The sequence below is a fragment of the Babylonia areolata genome, chromosome 24, assembly GCF_041734735.1.
Source record: "Babylonia areolata isolate BAREFJ2019XMU chromosome 24, ASM4173473v1, whole genome shotgun sequence".
In the NCBI taxonomy this organism is placed as follows: domain Eukaryota; kingdom Metazoa; phylum Mollusca; class Gastropoda; order Neogastropoda; family Buccinidae; genus Babylonia; species Babylonia areolata.
In genome coordinates, this window is record NC_134899.1 from 52,417,055 (window position 1) to 52,437,054 (window position 20,000).

General features: G+C 47.7%; 1 protein-coding gene across 4 annotated transcripts in view; it reads left to right on the plus strand.

The window, feature by feature from the left end:
- The window catches only part of LOC143299073 (uncharacterized), a 48,306-nt gene that overhangs the window by 3,370 nt on the left and 24,936 nt on the right, over positions 1-20,000 (plus strand). For 2 of the 4 annotated variants that reach the window (XM_076612177.1, XM_076612178.1), the window contains exons 1-3: positions 6,014-6,155; positions 8,860-8,979; positions 13,661-15,104. In XM_076612177.1, the coding sequence (XP_076468292.1) occupies positions 6,015-6,155; positions 8,860-8,979; positions 13,661-15,104 (1,705 nt within the window). In that variant the 5' untranslated portion in view covers position 6,014. Of the gene's footprint in view, positions 1-6,013; positions 6,156-8,859; positions 8,980-13,660; positions 15,105-20,000 lie in introns of those variants that run through there. The other 2 variants (XM_076612179.1, XM_076612180.1) reach the window with 2 other exon arrangements.

Here is a 20,000-nt window from a genome sequence, read left to right on the forward strand (position 1 = left end):
CAGACTGTGTCGTTTGACTGTTGTAAGACAGTGCCTGAAAGACAGTCACCCCCTGTACTCTGACACTTTGGTATTACTTGACATGGCTGACACTGGCTGGACACTTCAGCTGTCTGTTATGTTACCAGCATGGACATTTTTTATGTATCATGTTTTTTAATCAGATTTTTTAACAGTGAATTTTGGTTGTTGTTTTCAAAATGTTTCTGCTGCCTTCAGCTCAGCCTGTGTGATCCCTGTTGTGGTGTGCAGTGGTGTGGTGGACTGTCTCATTTTACTGACTGTTATATCTGTTCCATGTGTGGCAGTGGTCTGTGCTTGTTTTGGGCCTGGTGGTGATGGGTTTGGGTTTAAACTGAGCTGTAAGCACTATGAACTGATTTAGATGTCCCCCTGAAATGGGGTATGGCTGTACATTTCAAAACCCACTTGTTGATGTGAGAGTTGCATGCAGCCTACAAATGCAGAAGAAGAATTAAACTGATTTCATCAATGGTACCTGTGGGGTTCAGTTTGCTTTTTAAAATCATGCTTTAGAAATGAAGACAGTGAGCACACCATCAGTGTTATGGAATTCTGATTTTTGCTTATTTTGCTGTGTACAGATCACTATTCTGCACGCAGTTGTGTTGGTCATTAATTCATCAAGCAAACAGTGCTGGGTATAATGAGTTTCCTTGAAGTACTCCCTTTAGTTGTGTCACCTCTGCAGCTGGTCCTTTGTTGGGTGTATTGCTGGTTGTTCTTGTACATTGATCTGACCACTTCAGATCAGACATGTGTGTTGGTTGTTCTTGTACATTGATCTGACCACTTCAGATCAGACATGTGTGTTGGTTGTTCTTGTACATTGATCTGACCACTTCAGATCAGACATGTGTGTTGGTTGTTCTTGTACATTGATCTGACCACTTCAGATCAGACATGTGTGTTGGTTGTTCTTGTACATTGATCTGACCACTTCAGATCAGACATGTGTGTTGGTTGTTCTTGTACATTGATCTGACCACTTCAGATCAGACACGTGTGTTGGTTGTTCTTGTACATTGATCTGACCACTTCAGATCAGACATGTGTGTTGGTTGTTCTTGTACATTGATCTGACCACTTCAGATCAGACATGTGTGTTGGTTGTTCTTGTACATTGATCTGACCACTTCAGATCAGACATGTGTTGGTTGTTCTTGTACATTGATCTGACCACTTCAGATCAGACATGTGTTGGTTGTTCTTGTACATTGATCTGACCACTTCAGATCAGACATGTGTTGGTTGTTCTTGTACATTGATCTGACCACTTCAGATCAGACATGTGTGTTGGTTGTTCTTGTACATTGATCTGACCACTTCAGATCAGACATGTGTGTTGGTTGTTCTTGTACATTGATCTGACCACTTCAGATCAGACATGTGTGTTGGTTGTTCTTGTACATTGATCTGACCACTTCAGATCAGACATGTGTGTTGGTTGTTCTTGTACATTGATCTGACCACTTCAGATCAGACATGTGTGTTGGTTGTTCTTGTACATTGATCTGACCACTTCAGATCAGACATGTGTGTTGGTTGTTCTTGTACATTGATCTGACCACTTCAGATCAGACATGTGTGTTGGTTGTTCTTGTACATTGATCTGACCGCTTCAGATCAGACATGTGTGTTGGTTGTTCTTGTACATTGATCTGACCGCTTCAGATCAGACATGTGTGTTGGTTGTTCTTGTACATTGATCTGACCACTTCAGATCAGACATGTGTGTTGGTTGTTCTTGTACATTGTTCTGACCACTTCAGATCAGACATGTGTGTTGGTTGTTCTTGTACATTGATCTGACCACTTCAGATCAGACATGTGTGTTGGTTGTTCTTGTACATTGATCTGACCACTTCAGATCAGACATGTGTGTTGGTTGTTCTTGTACATTGATCTGACCACTTCAGATCAGACATGTGTGTTGGTTGTTCTTGTACATTCATCTGACCACTTCAGATCAGACATGTGTGTTGTCTATATTCTGATTATTGTTCACATGAGAGACTTAGTAGCTGTACATTTTAAAATGATTTTTATGAACAAATAACTTTATTGTGTACACTCCCCTACCACTTTGTTTGCATGAGAGAATTGTGTCATAGATTTCAAATATTATTTAGAAAGATTTGTGTGAATCAGTGCCATAATTGTGTAACCTGCCTTTTAATATTGATCGTTGTTGACTTGAGAGAATTGTGCCATATATTTTTAAATGGTTTGTTCAAACCAGTGACATAATTTTGTAACTTGTCCATTGAGTCTTTCACTTTCAGAAACTCCGGTGATCAGAAGTAAGACAGGGAAGATAACTCACACACTTACTAAAACACACAACACATACACAGGTGCATGCTTGCTCTGTGCAACATCCATACACACAAAAGTCAAGTCAGAACGGACCCTGGGAACATTCATTTTGATAACAGGTCTTTCAAAATTGTAGCATTTGATGTGGACAGCAGTATGAAGAGACCAGGACGACTGATGAGGCAGGTAGAGTTTCAGTTTCTCAAGAAGGCGTCACTGTGTTCAGACAAATCCATACACTACACATCTGTTAGGCAGATGCCTGACCAGCAGCATAACCTAACGCACTAGTCAGATGTGGAGTGTATGCATATACATTTATTTCTGCACCTATGAGAGTGGTCGGAATTTTGCCAGAGGACAACACTTTCCTTGCCATGGGTTCTTTTTCAGTGTGCACATGACACCTCAGTTTTTCATCTCATCTGAATGACTAAGTGTTCAGTTTCCTTTTCCAGTCCAACTTGGGAGAAAGGGCAAAATATGGATTCAAACCCAGACCCTCACAGACACTGTGTTGGCAGATAATGGTCTTAGTCATTGTGCCAGCTTCATTCCAAGTGCAGTAAGCAGGGATTGCACTCCTGGCCAGTGGGTTGTCTCCCCAGGTCCGTTGTGTGAAACCTGCGTAAGTGGAGCAGGACAGGTTTGTTCATCCTGATGGTCCTTGCTGATCAACACACACACACACACACACACACACACACACACACACACACACACACACATGCAAACAGACTTATGCTGCCTTTCTTGCTTTTTTCTTGCATCCATGTGCAGAGTGTATGTATACTTGACATTTTTATCAATTTGAGGTATCCTGTGCACTTTGTGAATACACGCACATGATTTTTTTCTGTGATATATTATGCCATAATGTAGATTTTTTTCCTTCTTATGCTATGTGGATATTCACTTGTCTATGATCTTTTTGTCATTTATTTGCCATATTTAGCTTCTTCTTTTTTTAAGCCATGATACATTACGGTTTTGTGAATATATAGATGTAGACATAGTGTTTTTGTAATATATTTTGCCACAAGCTTGACCTTTTTGAATATTTCTTTGTTCTCTCTCTCTCTCTCTCTCTCTCTCTCTCTCTCTCTCTCTCTCTCTCTCTCTCTCTCTCTCCCCACCTCTCTCTCTCTGTGCATATTTGTGGTGTGGTGTGGTGTGAGTGTGTGAGTGGTGTGTGTGTGTGTGTGTCTGGTGTGTGTGAAGTGAGGTGTGTGTAGTGTGGTGTGGTGCCTGTGTAGTGTGGTTTGATGTGGTGTGTGTGCTATGTGTGCATGATGTATTCACAATAACCTGTACACAGGTAAGCACTTAGAGCTGGGCCAGGAGAACAAACAAGATGATCAAGCCATGTAATTTGTTTCCAGCTCTTGTGATGAAAATAAACACACACAGAAGATCTGTCAGACACCCAATAAGTGACCTGGATCTTGGTACACCCTCTGTTGCTACGACGGAGAGAATGACAGACAGACGGATGAATGATGACAAAAAATACCATGAAACTGTCAGCCGTCTGCACCAGTCGGAACAAGCATAATCTACAGGAAAATATAAACATGTATTCAGAAAATCAAACCAAAAATAGTTATCATGGTTATTTATGAACACAAAATTCCACACAAATGATCAACACTGTCGCGACTACCACTCTCACCATTGTGGTAGCTTGGGTGGTGCCCACCACTGTGTCCCAGCTGCTGACTGGTCTCTGTCATCCTGCTGTACTCTGTGACTCTGGGAGGGCTGTGTGCTGCTTCAGCTCTGACCACCTTACCCACTGGTCCTGTTGGTGACGCCAGCATGAGACAGGGTTGAGAAATGGTGGGATGTGAAGTGACGCCAGCATGAGACAGGGTTGAGAAATGGTGGGATGTGAAGTGACACCAGCATGAGACAGGGTTGAGAAATGGTGGGATGTGAAGTGACACCAGCATGAGACAGGGTTGAGAAATGGTGGGGTGTGAAGGGAACGGGTGTGGAATAAAGAGGTACAGGGGACAGGCCAGACAGTGGAAAGGACAGTCACTCTCACTCTGTCTTTGTACCACAGCAGTGTCAGTGTGATTTGAATCAGGTGTTTTTAGAGCACACCTAACAGCACACATCCACAAGTCAGACAGGTATCTCTCCACACTCTTCATGGGATAGGGAAGAACCAACTGATCACACCAGTTTTATGCATCAATAGCTTAGTGGTTAAAACTTAGGACTTTCAATCTGAGGGCCCTGGGTTCGAATCTCGGTAACGGCTCCGGATGGGTAAAGGGTGTAGATTTTTTCCAATCTCCTAGGTCAACATATGTGCAGACCTGCTAGTGCCTAAACCCCCTGCGTGTGTATGCACATGCAGAAGATCAAATACATATGTTAAAGATCCTGTAATTCTTGTTGGTGTTTGGTGGGTTATAGAAACAAGAACATACCAAACATGCACACTCCCGAAAATGGAGAATGGCTGCCTAAACAAAAACGGTCATGCATATAAAATGTTACATGTCTGAGTGTGTAGGAGTGTGTACATGTGCCTGAAATCTGATTGAATGACAGGAAACGAATGATGAGCACCGAATGAAATCCATCAGTCGGCTGTACCCAGGCAGGCAGCCTGTCATGCAAATGACCCCGAGTTTGTAAAGCGCTTAGAGCTTGGTCTCCGATAGGTGCTGTATAAGTATCCATGTCCAATTAAATCCAGCCAATTCCCTCCTTAAACATGCTGTAGGTATTGACCATATTAAAACTGTCTCAGTCTCCATTTCTGGCAGTTATGGGATAGGGCCTGTGTTTGAGCAAAGCTCCTCTCTGTCCACTCAGTGATGTTGTCTGTCCACTTCTTTCACTGTCTGCATCGTCTCCTGTTTCCACTGCACTGTTCCCTGAAGGATGGTCTTGGTGGTCAGATTAAATAATGTCGTTTAAAAAAAATCCCACAAAAATACTGCATCAGCCTCCTCCCTCAGTGCAGCAGATTATCCACCCATGAAGTTAGCTGCTGATTCTCAATGCCTGACTAAGCGTGTTGGGTTACACTGCTGGTCAGGCATCTGCTTGGCAGATGTGGTGTAGTGTATATGGATTTGTCCGAACGCAGTGACGCCTCCTTGAGCTACTGAAACTGAAACTGAAACTGCTGATAAACAAGAAGAAGGTTGCTGCCTTGTCTCAGATGATCAAAAATACTTATTTGATTTTGATCAAGTAATGTATGTTCTTGAGTTAGGTGAATTGTGCACCCTGAATAGGTGTGCATATGTGTGGTATACTTGATATGTTTTATCAGTGTTCTTTTTTTCCCTCACACATGTACTGAAGAGCAAAAACATTCAAACTTATTTTATTGATATGAATAAAACAACGTACGCCAGTGTTTATTAATTTGACAGTTTGCAGTTAAAGGGGAAAATACTCTTGTGCTGATGAAAACTTTGGAAACCTGCTGAGTTTTCTCCCCTTGTTTAATCAAGATAATTATTTCACAATAAATAACGTGTAAAGTGGAAACAGGAACTACGTTCTAGACCTAGTAAATGGGGAAAAAACTGCGAAGAAGAATTTTGGCAAACACATGTTAAATCTCGAAAGCACACCACCACATCTCAAAACTGTGTCACGTGATTGAAATTGAAACTAGCAGAACGAACCCGGAAGTTTTGAAAATGGCGACTGGAAGGATTGAGGAAGACACAACGTGCAGTGTGTGCTTTGAACGATTTGAAGGACGTCGACCCAAAATCTTACCGTGTAAACACACGTTCTGCCTTCCATGTTTAAAGGATTTAGTGGACAGAGAAAGTGAGGTAAGGCAGCGATTACGATGATTGTGTTGATTATCGGATGACCAGGACTCTCCATTCAGTGTCAGCCCCTGTAGACTGAGGGGTCTGCTGCCGTTGGGGAAAGGTGGGGTGGGGCCGGGGATTGTTCGCTGTCGCAGTGTTGTCCGTTTCTTTTTTTCATTTCTCACTTTCAATGGAAAGAAAAGCACATGCGAAAATGTTTGCAAGCACTTTTCCCATCTCGAAACCATATCACGTGACGGAAACCGAAACTGAAAATCTAATAAAAGCAGGAAACGACACGGAAGCAAATAAAATTCATCATCATCATCTTCATCATCATCATCATCTTCATCATCATCTTCATCATCATCATCATCATCATCACAGCCATCTTCTTCTTCTGCTGAAGAGGTATGCAGTGGAAGAAGTATGAGCAAATCATGTGGACCTAAAAGCCTTTCAAACATCCCTGTCATTTAAAAAAAAAAATATTTTTTATTTTTTTATTTTTTATAGAAGACCAGTTATACATTTCTTGGGGGTTGCAGCAAAGTTCAGTTACGTTTTATCATCAAAACATAATCCAAGAACATCCGTCCCACTACAAGATTGACAGTCCTCCACAGATATCACCATGGAGTGGCTGCCATCAGCACCTCCTTCAAACCAGTCTCTGACCCACCAGTAGGTCTGTCTGTCAGTCTCTCCAGGCAGTATACCTTTTCCCTGCCATGAAATTGGAGGAGTTCTTTTTCCCTCAGATAATCAACGAGTGGAACCTGCCTCTGGAGACACAGACAGTAACATCAGTCTCAGTGGAAGCCATCAACTTCCAGACATAACCTGCCCCACTCCTCTTCCCTGTCTCCCCCACTGCCCACCCATAACACCTCACCCTGTCTCCCCCACTGCCCACCCATAACACCTCACCCTGTCTCCCCCACTGCCCACCCATAACACCTCACCCTGTCTCCCCCACTGCCCACCCATAACACCTCACCCTGTCTCCCCCACTGCCCACCCATGACACCTCACCCTGTCTCCCCCACTGCCCACCCATAACACCTCACCCTGTCTCCCCCACTGCCCACCCATGACACCTCACCCTGTCTCCCCCACTGCCCACCCATAACACCTCACCCTGTCTCCCCCACTCCCCACCCATGACACCTCACCCTGTCTCCCCCACTGCCCACCCATAACACCTCACCATGTCCCCCCCACTCCCCACCCGTAACACCTCACCCTGTCCCATCCAGTTTTCCAAATCACAACCCCCCTTCTAAACACACACATTTGATAGCTATCATCTGGGCAGCAAGAGGGACCCCAACACAGTCCAGTCTTCATGTAGAATTCCCCTTTCAAGCATGTTATCATCATCATCATCATCATCATCATCATCATAGGGGACATCTGAAGGAGAAGACACAGTTTTGTTTGCTTTTGTTAAGAATATGTTCAATGTATTTACATGTTTCTATGATGTTTGGTTGCAAATTATACTCTGTAGCATATATTTACATGTGTGTGTGTGTGTGTGGCAATTTGAAATGCTGGTGTGGAATGCTTGAAAACTGTTTTCCCTTGTGAATGTCTGATGTTGTGACACTTTTCAGTAAAGGGAATGGGAAATGTGTTTCAGTCGATGTCCCCTTTGCTGTCATACATTTAAAAGTTTAAATTTGATTGCCTTTCCTGCGCCTTCAATTAGTGCAATACAGAAAATACTGTGAATATAGATATCTGAAGCTGTAAGCATACGACATATTGATTGATTGAATGAATACTTATATAGCACCTATCCTCGGTCAGAGACCAAGCTCTAAGCACTTTACAAACACGGGGTCATTTTGTACAGCAGGCTGCCTACCTGGGTAGAGCTGACTTACGGCTGCCGTTGGGCGTGCATCATTCGTTTCCTGTGTCATTCAATCACATTTCAGGCATACACACATAAACACTCAGACAGCATGTAACATTTAACATTTTACATGTATGACCGTTCTGTTTATTTGCCCCACCATGTAGGCAGCCATACTCTGTTTTCGGGGGTGTGCATGCTGGGTATGTTCTTGTTTCTGTAACCCACCAAATGCTGACATGGATTACAGGATCTTTAACATGCATATTTGATCTTCTATGTGCATGTATACTCGAAGAGGGTTCAGGCACTAGCAGGTCTGCACATATGTTGACCTGGGAGATTGGAAAAATATCCACCCTTTACCCACCAGGTGCCACCGAGATATCTCTGCATTCTGTACATGCTCAACAGCAGTTGACTGGCATTTGAACAGAGGAAATCTAACAGCATTACCATATTCTGTATGAGGTCCCATAGAAACTTTGTTCACGACTTTGTACAATGAGAATATTCTCATTAATAAAAGTATGAAATCTCTTGAACAGACTGTAAACATTGTGGAAACTAGAATGTTTCCCAGGTGGCTGCCACTGTAGACCCCAGTATGTGAAGAATATGCATCGTTTATCTTAATTCTCAGAGTACAGTCTGATAGAAAATATCATGGTGAAAGTTAGAACAGGTATTTTCCAAAAGATTACAGGTCAAAATAGGGCAGACAGTGTGTGAACTTTACGACACAAGACAGATTATTGGGAAGATGTGAGAGCTGACCATGTTGTGCACAGAGTGGATCCAGAATCACAGGCAGTGTTGACACTGTCCTTGACTGTCATGTGTGGCTGTGTGTTTCAGACATGTGGCACTGGTGGACAAGACTGGGAAGAGGAAGGAGAGAGGTCAGCCAGAAGTCTGACATGCCCCACCTGTCGTCGTGTCATTCCTGTCCCTGCTGGGGGTGTGACGGAATTCCAGGTAGACTGTTCTGACTGCAGGTGACAGGGTGGGGGTGTAACGGAATTCCAGGTAGACTGTTCTGACTGCAGGTGACAGGGTGGGGGTGTGACGGAATTGCAGGTAGACTGTTCTGACTGCAGGTGACAGGGTGGGGGTGTGATGGAATTCCAGGTAGACTGTTCTGACTGCAGGTGACAGGGTGGGGGTGTGACGGAATTCCAGGTAGACTGTTCTGACTGCAGGTGACTGGGTGGGGGTGTGACAGAATTCCAGGTAGACTGTTCTGACTGCAGGTGACAGGGTGGGGGTGTGATGGAATTGCAGGTAGACTGTTCTGACTGCAGGTGACAGGGTGGGGGTGTGATGGAATTGTAGGTAGACTGTTCTGACTGCAGGTGACAGGGTGGGGGCAAGGGTGGTGGTGGTGGTGATGAATGGAGAGAGTGTGATACTTTTTACTTTTCTTGTATCTCTCTCACTCATTTTGTTTTGGATAAAAAGACTTTTCTTTCTTTCTTTTGCGTTCGACAGCTACGCAGTCATGGTCAAGTCCGAGGGATGCCACAAACTCGGACATCTGGTGAAGATCGGCTGCCGTCCCCCAGAGCTTGGTGTTGAGGTCAGCACCCCCAGGCCAGGACTGCTGCCGCAGCTTCTCATTCATGGGGCAGTCTTGGAGAATATGGGATGGGGTCTGGTCAGCCTGGCCGCAATCACATAGGGATGTGGCTGCCACTCAAGTCCTCTTCAGGTTTGCTCGGAGGCCGCAGTGTCCTGTGCGAAGGCAGTAGATGGTAGTCTGGTGTCTCCTCTCCAGTGTCCTGATGGGATCCTGGTGTGCCTGGTAGCCTCCATTCAGGGTGACCCAGCCTCTTCGGAATTTGCTGCGGAGGAGAGTTTTTGCTTCCTCATACGTGGCAGGAATGGTTGGCTGTGTGAGCTGGCTTCCTTCCTTAGCAAGGTGGTCTGCACGCTCGTTGCCTGGGAGGCCTACATGTGCAGGCACCCACTGGAGGGTCGTTGGGGCTGTTTGGGTAAGGGTTGTGAGGGAGGCCTTAAGGGACTGGATCAGTGGACCAGGATCAGGGGAGTCAAGGGCCTGGAGTCTGGACATGGAGTCAGTGAAGATGGAGATGCTGCCAAGGGGCTTTCCACAGGAGGAGAGGAATTCTGCTGCTGTTTTAATGGCCAGGACTTCAGCTCTGAAATTGGAACAGAGCTTTCCTCCAGGGAGTGCGATGCTGCTGTGCTCTCCATCGGGAAAACTGACGTAGACACCACTGCCTCCATTGTGTGTGGCTTCCTCTGCTGATCCGTCCGTGTATACATGGGTCCAGGAGCTGGCTGGGTAGGCTCCTCTATCATGGCCAGAGTCAGGATCTTGAGAGCAGCTGGTTGCTGGTCTTTGGTGGGGATGCCAGGAACTCTGAGGCTGATGGTGGCCTCTATCTCTTGGTCAAGCCTCCAGTCAGGCAAGGCAAGGTCAGTGCAAGACTCCCCTTTTGCCGCCAGAACATTGCTGTGCTGTGCTCTGAGTGCTTTATACTGGTGGTTGAGGCTCTGACGTTTGAGACGGTTCTTGGTGGGCTGCTCCAGTCTGTGGTGTAGGTGATGTGAGGGCAGTCTTCTGAGCTTCTCTCCCTGCATCAGGACTTTCAGGTCGCGTCTTCTCTCCAGGGGCTCAATGTTAGCAGTTTTCTCCATGTCATGGATCGGCGTGGACCTCATGGCTCCAAGTATGAGGCGTAGTCCCATATTTTGGACTTTGTCGAACCGGCTCTTGTTGGTCTTGGAGGCTGTGCCCCACGAGGTTGAGGTGTACTCCATGGTGGGTCTGACCGCTCCCATGTAGACCCTGGCGAGAAGCCTGCTGTCTGCTCCCCAAGTCGTCCCGGCCAGCTTCTTCAGCAGGGCTAGCTTGCGGATGCCTCTCCTCTCCATCTCCTCAATCTGGGGCCTCCAGGTCAGGCGGGTGTCCAACTTGACGCCAAGGAATGTTGGTATATCCGTCTGGGGCAAGACCTGTCCCTGGAGCTTCAGCTTGACTTGCTCGTTGGCGGTGGAGAGAGAGAAGAGTGTTGCGTTGGTTTTTGTGGTGTTGAGCTCAAGACCCCAGTCTTCTGTCCATGTAGCGATATTGCTGACGACTTCCTGAAGCCGGTAGGAGGCCGTGCTGGTGTGTTCAGCGGATGTCCGTACTGCCAGGTCGTCTGCGTGCAGACTGTTGGAGACGTGCTTCGTGATGTTGTCTCTGATGTCGTTGATATACAACAGAAACAATGTTGGGGAAAGCACTCCTCCCTGGGGGACACCCTCACGTAGCTTGACCTTTCTACTGTGGAAGCCATCTAGTTTGACCTTTGCGGTCCTGCCGAAGAGGTAGTGTTGGATCCACATGTACATCTTGCTACGTACGCCGGCTTGGAGAAGTTTCAGGATGAGGCCCTCCTTCCACACTTCAAACGCTCTCGACAGGTCAAAAAACACGGCCAGTGTCTTCTTCTTCTCCTGAAAAGAGTTTTCGATGTCCTGGACAAGGAGGGCTAGTTTATCTTCTGTGTTTCGGAATTTTCTGTCGCCGGTCTGGGTAGGTGAAAGGATGTTCTGTGTTTCCAGGAGGAAGGTGAGGCGGCGGTTGACCATCCTTTCCAGCAGCTTGCCGACACAGCTCAGAAGGCTGATTGGTCTGTAGCTGTGGGGGTCCTTCTTGTTCTTTCCCTTCTTTGGGATCGGGATGATCTCTGCCTCTTTCCAGATGGAAGGCACAACTCCTGCTGTCCAGCTGTAGTTGAAGATCTGAAGCAGCACTGTTTTGGATGCTGGTCCCAGGTGCTTCAGCATGTCGCCAGTGACGCCATCAGGCCCCGGAGCTTTCTTGGGCTTCAGCTTGCGAATGCCTTGTTTCAGCTCCTTCATGGCTAGTGGTTCGCTCGCACAGCTGTCATCTAAGCCATGTGGGTCTGATGTCATAAGTTTTGTGGTTTCCTCTCGTACCTGCTTGATGCGCTGTCTGGACATGTGGATCGCACTCTCCTCTCAGTACAGTTCCGCAAAGGTGTTGGCTGCGGCCTTTTCTGTTTTCAGCTGGTTGTCCTGCTCGATGACGGTCTTGCCTCTGCTGGGGTTGTCATCGTTCAGTTTCTTTGTCAGCTTCCAAAGCCCCTGCATGTCTGTCTCCATGTTCAGGGAGGCTGTCTTGTCTTGCCAACTCTTGCGTGTTGCTTGCAGCTTTTCCTTTATGAACGCAGCTTTCGCTCTGTTGTGTGTCTCTACATATTCGTCAGTGGGGGAGCTCTCCATCATGTCCCTGGCTTCACTGAGGGTCTTGTGCAGGATGTCGAGCTCAGGTGTCCAGTAGGGACGGTAGTTCCGGAGTTTGCCTTGTCGAATAGCTGCCTGTGCCACGTCTAATACTGCCTTATTAAAATTCTTGGCATTTTCGTTGATGTCTTGGTGCGACAGTGTCAGCGCAGAAGTCCTCTTGTCTGCCTCGTGCTTGAAAAGGTCCCAGTTTGCCTTCTTGTAATTCCAGCTTGCTGGGAGCCTGGTGGGATGGGTTTCAAAATGTCTTTGTACTGTAATGATCACTGGCCTGTGGTCGCTGCCTCCAAGCTGGGGCAACACCTCCATTTGGGCAATGCTATGGATGTTGTCTGTCGTGAAGGCCAAGTCAGGAGTGCTTGTGGTCCTCCATGCTCGTGAGTAGCACGTAGGTGGATCTTTTGGACTGTTGATGAGGATCAGCTGGTTACTGATTGCCCAGTTTTCCACATCTTCTCCCTTCTTGTTAAGATCTTGGTAGCCCCAGCTGGGTGAGTGGCTGTTAAAGTCTCCTGTGATGATCCAGCTGTGGGAGTCAACGAGGATAGAGTCAAGCTGTATTTGGTTTGTAGGTGAGTAGACATTGAGGACTGTCACTGACGTGCCTGGCAACACCAACTTGACTCCCAGAAATTCTGTGTCGAGATCAGCTTGACCAGAACTCTGGGTCTTTGCCGCTGGGATGTTGTTTCTTACCAGGGTGATGAGGCCTCCCTTTGGTCTGTTCTCTCGGTCTTGTCTAAACAACTCGTAACCTCTTATGAAAAAGCGGTGAGTGTTCTTGAGGTGAGTATCTAGGATGCAACATACATCGATCGCATTTTCACACAGAAACCACTGGAACTCAACCTTCTTGCGCTGTACTCCTTCCGCATTCCAGTGGACGATACGAAGTGCTGCTTGCCCATGTGCTCCATTCTGTTCTCCCCAAAGAGTCTGGGTCGGTAGAAGTGGATGGGCCTCTTTGATAAAAAGACAAACAGATCAGTTTTTAGCTCAGAGAAAAATGAATCACCTTGTTGTACACAATACTGTTAGTTGATTATGGAACATTTTTTAAAGTGAAACTTTTGAAAGTTAATGTAAAGAATATAATGCTGAACAGAACAACCACTTTGTACTGTACTGAAATGTATTGTATTACTCACAACAGATTTCTCTGTGTGAAATCCAGACTGCTCTCTCCTGCTAGAGCGTGTTGCTACAGTGAGAGTGCCACCCCTTTTTTGTTTTTGTTTGTGCCTGCAAGTGTATTTCTTTGCCTATCAAAGTGGATTTTTTTACATAATTTTACCAAGGACAACCCGTTGTGATGGTATGTTTATTTGTGTGTGTGTGCATCCACATTATATGTGTGTTTGTGTTTTTTGCTGTGCAGACAAACTTTAACCTGGACACTGACTGCAGAAAGGAAGATCCCCTACCTGTGCTGTGCAGCCTGTGTATTGGAGATGAGAAAGCCCAGTTCCAGTGCAGAAAATGCCAGAACAACTTCTGCTCTCGGTGTCGACGCTACCATGACAAGTTCTGCAAAGGAACTCAGGTGACAGTGCTGCAGGACCCCTCAGACACAACCAGCTCAGCACAGAGCCCAACAAGCTGTCAGGTGGAGGAGCAGCTGAAGATGGTTGACGACGCCATGAAGAAACTGACAGAAGAAGAGTGTCAGCTGATCCAGGAGAGAAGAGCCGTAGACAACAGCATCAACGTTCGCTACACCACTCTGCTGCGCCATGCTGCCGATGCACGTGACGCCTGTCTGGTCAGTGTGAGAGATGAGTGTGAAGCTATGACTGAGCAGCTTCACTCCAGCATGACAGAAGCGCGGCAAACACGGGACACGCTTCAGCAACAACTGTCACCATCACAGCCAGCTCCTGTGTCAGCGGCCCAGCTGAGAGCGGCACTGTTCCTCCAGGGAGAAGCTCAGATGATCCTGAACAGGAAGCTGGACAGCACTGCACTGCTCAGACATGAGGTGGAAGACAACACTCCCCTGATGATCAACACTCTGCAGTCGTTCATGGGGAAAGTCGTCAGGTCCACCCAGTCTTCAGACCCTGCCTACAGCAAGGCAGCTTCAGGATCACGGGGCTTTCAGGCTGACCCAGGAACTGCGTCATCAGTGGGGACACATCCAAGGAGCCTGGATGATCTGTACGAGAAGTTTGAAGATTTGGTGGGTCGGGTCACCTCGCTGCAGTCTAGCAACACTCTGCTTACACAAAACGTAACGCAGCTGAGTAACGCCAACAGCAAACTGTCATCAGAGCAAAGCGCTGTGCAAAGAGAAGTGACCACTGTGAAAGACCAGAACATGAAACTGACCAGTGACCAGGCGGCCCTGCAGAGAGAGATGGCAGCCCTGAGAGATAAAAACGTCATTGTTCACCAGGACCTGGCTGGGCTGACAGCAGAAAAGGACAGAGTGAGTGCAGACCTGGCCAAGCTTCACAATGACATGGTCTCCATGCAGACACAGGTTTCCATGCAGCAGACGGACATCATCCAACTGAAGGCTGATCATGGTGCTGTTGACTCCAAGCTCACCACTGTCCAGACAGACATCACAGCTTTACAGGCAGACAGGGCCATGGTAAAGAATGATGTCAGCCAGCTGAAGACCGACTGCAGTGAGCTGAAGTCCGACATGGCCAAGGTCCACAAGAGCATTTCTGATCTTGAGGGAGACCACTCTGCCCTGCAAACTGACATGACAGCATCCAAAAACCAGGTTGTCTCCCTGGAGCTGAAGATGAAGTCAGTCCAGGATTCACTGCAAGACAACATGAAGACACTGACTGCTGTGGAAACCCGGTGTGGTGAGTGACACTGGCTGTCAGTATCTGTGTCCATGTCTCTGTCTGTGTCTTTATCTGTGGTGGTGATTCTTCATGTCCAAGAACACTATTGTTGAGAGACTCACTTAGTGTGTGGACTTGGTCACTTCTTTCCAGATGTGGAGACCACTATGGGGACAGTTGGAATCTGTTGTTGACACTGATGTTGATGTTGATGCTGCCCTGTGGCAGTGCATGGTGGAAGCTTGTCAAGTGAGGGTTGACCAGTGTGGGCGGTCAGCAGCTGCATCTTCCAGTTCCTGTGACTGGAGGTTGCAACACCGGAGGTTGGTGTTGACGGTGTCTTTCTACCGTTTGTGTGGTCGGCCCCAGCTTCTGTTCCCAGTGGCAAGCTGTCCATGCACAACAGAAGTGTTGAGGACATGTGGTACTGCTCCATCCTGATGACATGTCCCACCCACCAGAGCTGTGCCTTGATGAGCATTGCTTCAGTGCTGGTGGAGTCTGCTCTGGCCAGGACTTGAAGGACTTTGTCGTGTACTTTTGGATCCAAAGGAAATAAGTTATGCGCAGTCTGATCCAGTCATTCTTACCAGCTATCATCTCCATGCCAGAGTCCTCCCTGCCAGCTGAAACCAAGGAGCAAAAGGGAAAAGTCAGTGTGAAAGAAAGACGTGGAAAGAAACTGAAGTCTGACAGTCACTGTGGTAAGAGGTGGACAAGAGAAAAGCAAAGGTGACTGTTAGGTGATGTTTGTGCATGCACATTGGGAGTGGTTTGGTGGGGTGATGGGAAGAAGTGGTGAGATAACTGAGACAGGAAAAAGGATACAATAAGTGACATTGTGTGTGTGTGTGTGTGTGTGTGTGTGTGTGTGTGTGTGTGTGTGTATGTGTGTGTGTGTTTGTGCATGTGTCTGTGTATATGTGTGAGAGAGAGAGAGACAGAAAGAGAGAGAGACAGACAGAGAGAGAGAGAACACTAAACACTTTAATGTCAATAGCTTTACAGCCCTAATGACATGGGGGTTCATAATACAAATGAGAGAGAGAGAGAGAGAGAAATTGTTCTCTTCCTCTGTGCATGTACACAACTCATTGTCGTCAGGTCAGGTCATTAGATCTGCTACTGGTAACCTGTAATCCAGTACAACCTGTTCAGGGTCGGGTTGCTGGCGACTAAACCGGCACTCCCACTGCTCCCTTCCGGGACTGGTGAGGCGGGTGGCTAGACACCCTTATGGAGATCCATAAAAGGGCGTCGGCTCAGGAGAGCCACCGACGGCCATCTAGCTCCACTGTGCTGTGTGCATGCCACACGCAGTTGGCCCCCGGGGTGTGTCTACCCATGCATGCGAAGTCTGGATCCGGCAGAATCTGCGGAAGAAACCTATCGGTTCAACGGAGAGGAAGGCGGTTACAGCAACGCACTGTGGAGTGCAGAGAGCAAGATGAGACACCGAAAGGATATCTAGGTCATCCACTGCATCCGTGCTCATCCTCCAGTCGTCTCGACTTAGTCTTGCCACTGGAAATTGGTGGACCCGGACGAGAGAGTGAGGTCGACGTTGTGCAACTCCTCTTCACTTTAAACAAACTCATCGCGCAAGTCATCAGTCATCCTTTTCATCCTTCATCATTTCATCACCCCCAAGTCCTGTGGCGACAGGCGAGCGACGAAACGACAGGTGTGGGTACACTGGCAGTCGCAGCCGCAGACCTGCACGCAGGCGGCTCAGGCCATAAGGTCGTTCTTCGTCGACAGGAGCAGCGATGGAGCTCGGCAGCCATCTGAGCGTCTGAGCAGCCCTCTTTAGGAATGCACTGCTCACCTCCCTGGCATGAGGAAGGGGCTAGAAAAGGTGCCCTAAAAATTGCCTGCTCCATATCACCCTGGCCAGCATACCGCGGCTGGTGGGGACCCTACATCAGCGGTCGAAACAAAAAGAAAGAAAAGAAAAAAACAAGGATCGTTCCTCTCACCATTGGTGCTTGGAACATAAGGACTCTCCTGGACAGAGATAACGCGGACAGACCCCAAAGGAGAACGGCACTAGTTGCATCCGAACTCGCCAGATACAACATTGACATCGCAGCCTTGAGTGAGACTCGGCTTGCAGGCGAAGGCGAGCTCTGTGAACGGGGATCTGGTTACACCTTCTTCTGGAGTGGACGAGGAAGCGAAGAGCGACGTGAGGCTGGCGTTGGTTTTGCAGTAAAAACAGCACTTGTCAGCAAGCTAGCTGGAATCCCAAAGGGAGTCAACGATAGGCTTATGACCATGAAACTCCCACTGGCATCTGGCCAGAAGCACCTCACCATTGTCAGTGCCTACGCCCCAACCATGACCAACCCGGATGAAGTGAAGGCGAAGTTCTACGAGGACCTTCACTCTGTCATTGCTGCTATCCCAAAAGCAGACAAGCTCATCATTCTTGGGGACTTCAATGCTAGAGTTGGCTCTGACTACATCTGTTGGGATGGAGTGATTGGAAAGCACGGTGTGGGCCACTGCAACCCAAATGGATTGCTTTTGCTTCAGACTTGTGCAGAGCACAAACTGCTGATAACCAACACAGTTTTCTGCCTCCCTACCCGTAACAGGACGTCATGGATGCACCCACGCTCAAAGCATTGGCATCTCATCGATTACGTCATCGTCAGGAAAAGGGATAGGCAAGATGTACGTGTAACAAAGACCATGTGCGGCGCCGAGTGTTGGACAGACCATCGCCTTGTAGTCTCGAAGCTGAATATTCGAATCCAGCCCAAGAGACGCCCCCAAAGCCAGAAGGCTCCAAAACGGCTCAACATCGCTAAGCTGAATAACATCACCATCAAACAGTCCTTTGTGGAGCTGCTGGAAGATCGTCTGGAATCCGCCTCTCTGGACAACCAGAATGTGGAGTCTGACTGGAGGACCCTGCATGAGCTGATCTATAGTACAGCTTCAGAGACCCTGGGACCCATGACCAGAAAGCACAAAGACTGGTTTGATGAAAACTGTGATGAAATCAAGCAGCTTCTGGATAAGAAACGCCGTCTGCATCAAGCCTACCTGAGCAACCCAAAGTCCACATCCAAAAAGGATGCGTATGATGCCATCCGCAGGACTGTTCAGCAAAAGTTACGCTAGATGCAGGATAAGTGGCTGAGTGACAAAGCTGATGAGAAGTCTACGGCCCCACATCCTCAGGATCATCCCCCCTCCTCAGTGCAGATGGGAATACCTTGATCACCGAGAAGGAAAAAATTCTCGAACGCTGGGCTGAGCACTTCAACAGTGTCTTAAATCGCCCTTCCTCCATAAATGATGAAGCCATAGACCGTCTCCCACAAGTCCCCATCAACGAAGCACTGGACGATCTGCCAACACTTCTTGAGACCCAGAAAGCAATCCGTCTGCTATCCAGTGGCAAAGCATCTGGCTCAGACTCCTTACCAGCAGAGGTCTACAAGGATGGAGGCACTGTGCTGACTGAGAAGCTCCATCAGCTGTACTCACTCATGTGGAAAGAAGAGACGATCCCCCAGGATTTCAAAGATGCATCTATCATTCACTTGTACAAGCGAAAGGGGAACCGGCAAGCCTGTGATAACCATCGGGGCATTTCCTTGCTCTCCATCGCAGGCAAGATACTTGCCAGGATCCTACTAAACCGCCTCACAGCACACCTTGACCAAGGTCATTTGCCTGAGAGCCAATGTGGATTCCGGAAAGAGCGCGGAACCACCGACATGGTGTTTGATGCAAGGCAGCTGCAAGAGAAATGTCAGGAGCAAAATGCTGATCTGTTCTCCACCTATGTCGACCTCACTAAGGCCTTCGACACCGTGAGTAGAGAGGGACTGTGGAAGATCATGGCCAAGTACGGATGCCCTCGGAAATTTATTTCCTTGGTCAGCCAATTCCATGAAGGCATGCAGGCTCGAGTCCAGGACAATGGCGAAACATCTGCTCCTTTTCCTGTCACAAATGGTGTCAAGCAAGGCTGCGTCCTGGCTCCAACGCTGTTCAGCCTCATGTTCTCTGCAATGCTTACTGATGCCTTCAGAGATGGCGATGTTGGAATCGGCCTAAAGTACCGAACAGATGGCAAGTTGTTTAACCTCAGAAGGCTTCAAGCAACAATGAAGGTCATGACAGACATCATCAGAGACTTTTTGTTTGCTGATGATTGTGCCCTCAATGCTGGATCTGAAGCTGACATGCAACTCAGCGTCGACAAGTTTGCCACTGCCAGCAGGAACTTCGGCCTTACCATCAGCACGAGGAAAACTGAAGTTCTCCATCAGCCAGCCCCAGGGAAACCCTACGTTGAGCCCAACATCACAGTCAACGGTCAGAGACTCAGTGCGGTGGAGCGGTTCACATACCTTGGCAGCACACTGTCACGAAATGCAACCATCGACGATGAAGTGAACGTCAGGATTGCAAGAGCAAGCGCAACTTTTGGCAGACTCAGTGCAAATGTCTGGAACAGAAGAGGCATTAGTCTTGAGACCAAGCTAAAGGTCTACAGAGCAGTAGTTCTCCCCACACTACTGTACGCCTGCGAAACTTGGACAGTGTACCAACAACATGCCAAGAAGCTGAACCACTTCCACAAAACATGCCTCAGGAAGCTACTGAACATCAAGTGGCAAGACAGGACCCCAGACACAGAGGTGCTGGCAAAATCCACCCTTCCCAGCATCTTCACCATCCTGATGCAGTCCCAGCTTCGCTGGGCTGGACACGTGGCGCGCATGCCAGACCATCGGCTGCCCAAAAGGCTCTTCTATGGCGAGCTGCAACAAGGGAAGAGATCACACGGAGGTCAGAAGAAGTGCTTCAGAGATACTCTGAAAGTCTCTCTTAAAGCGTTTGATATCAACCCTGACTCCTGGGAGGAATCTGCAGTGGACCGTGACAAAT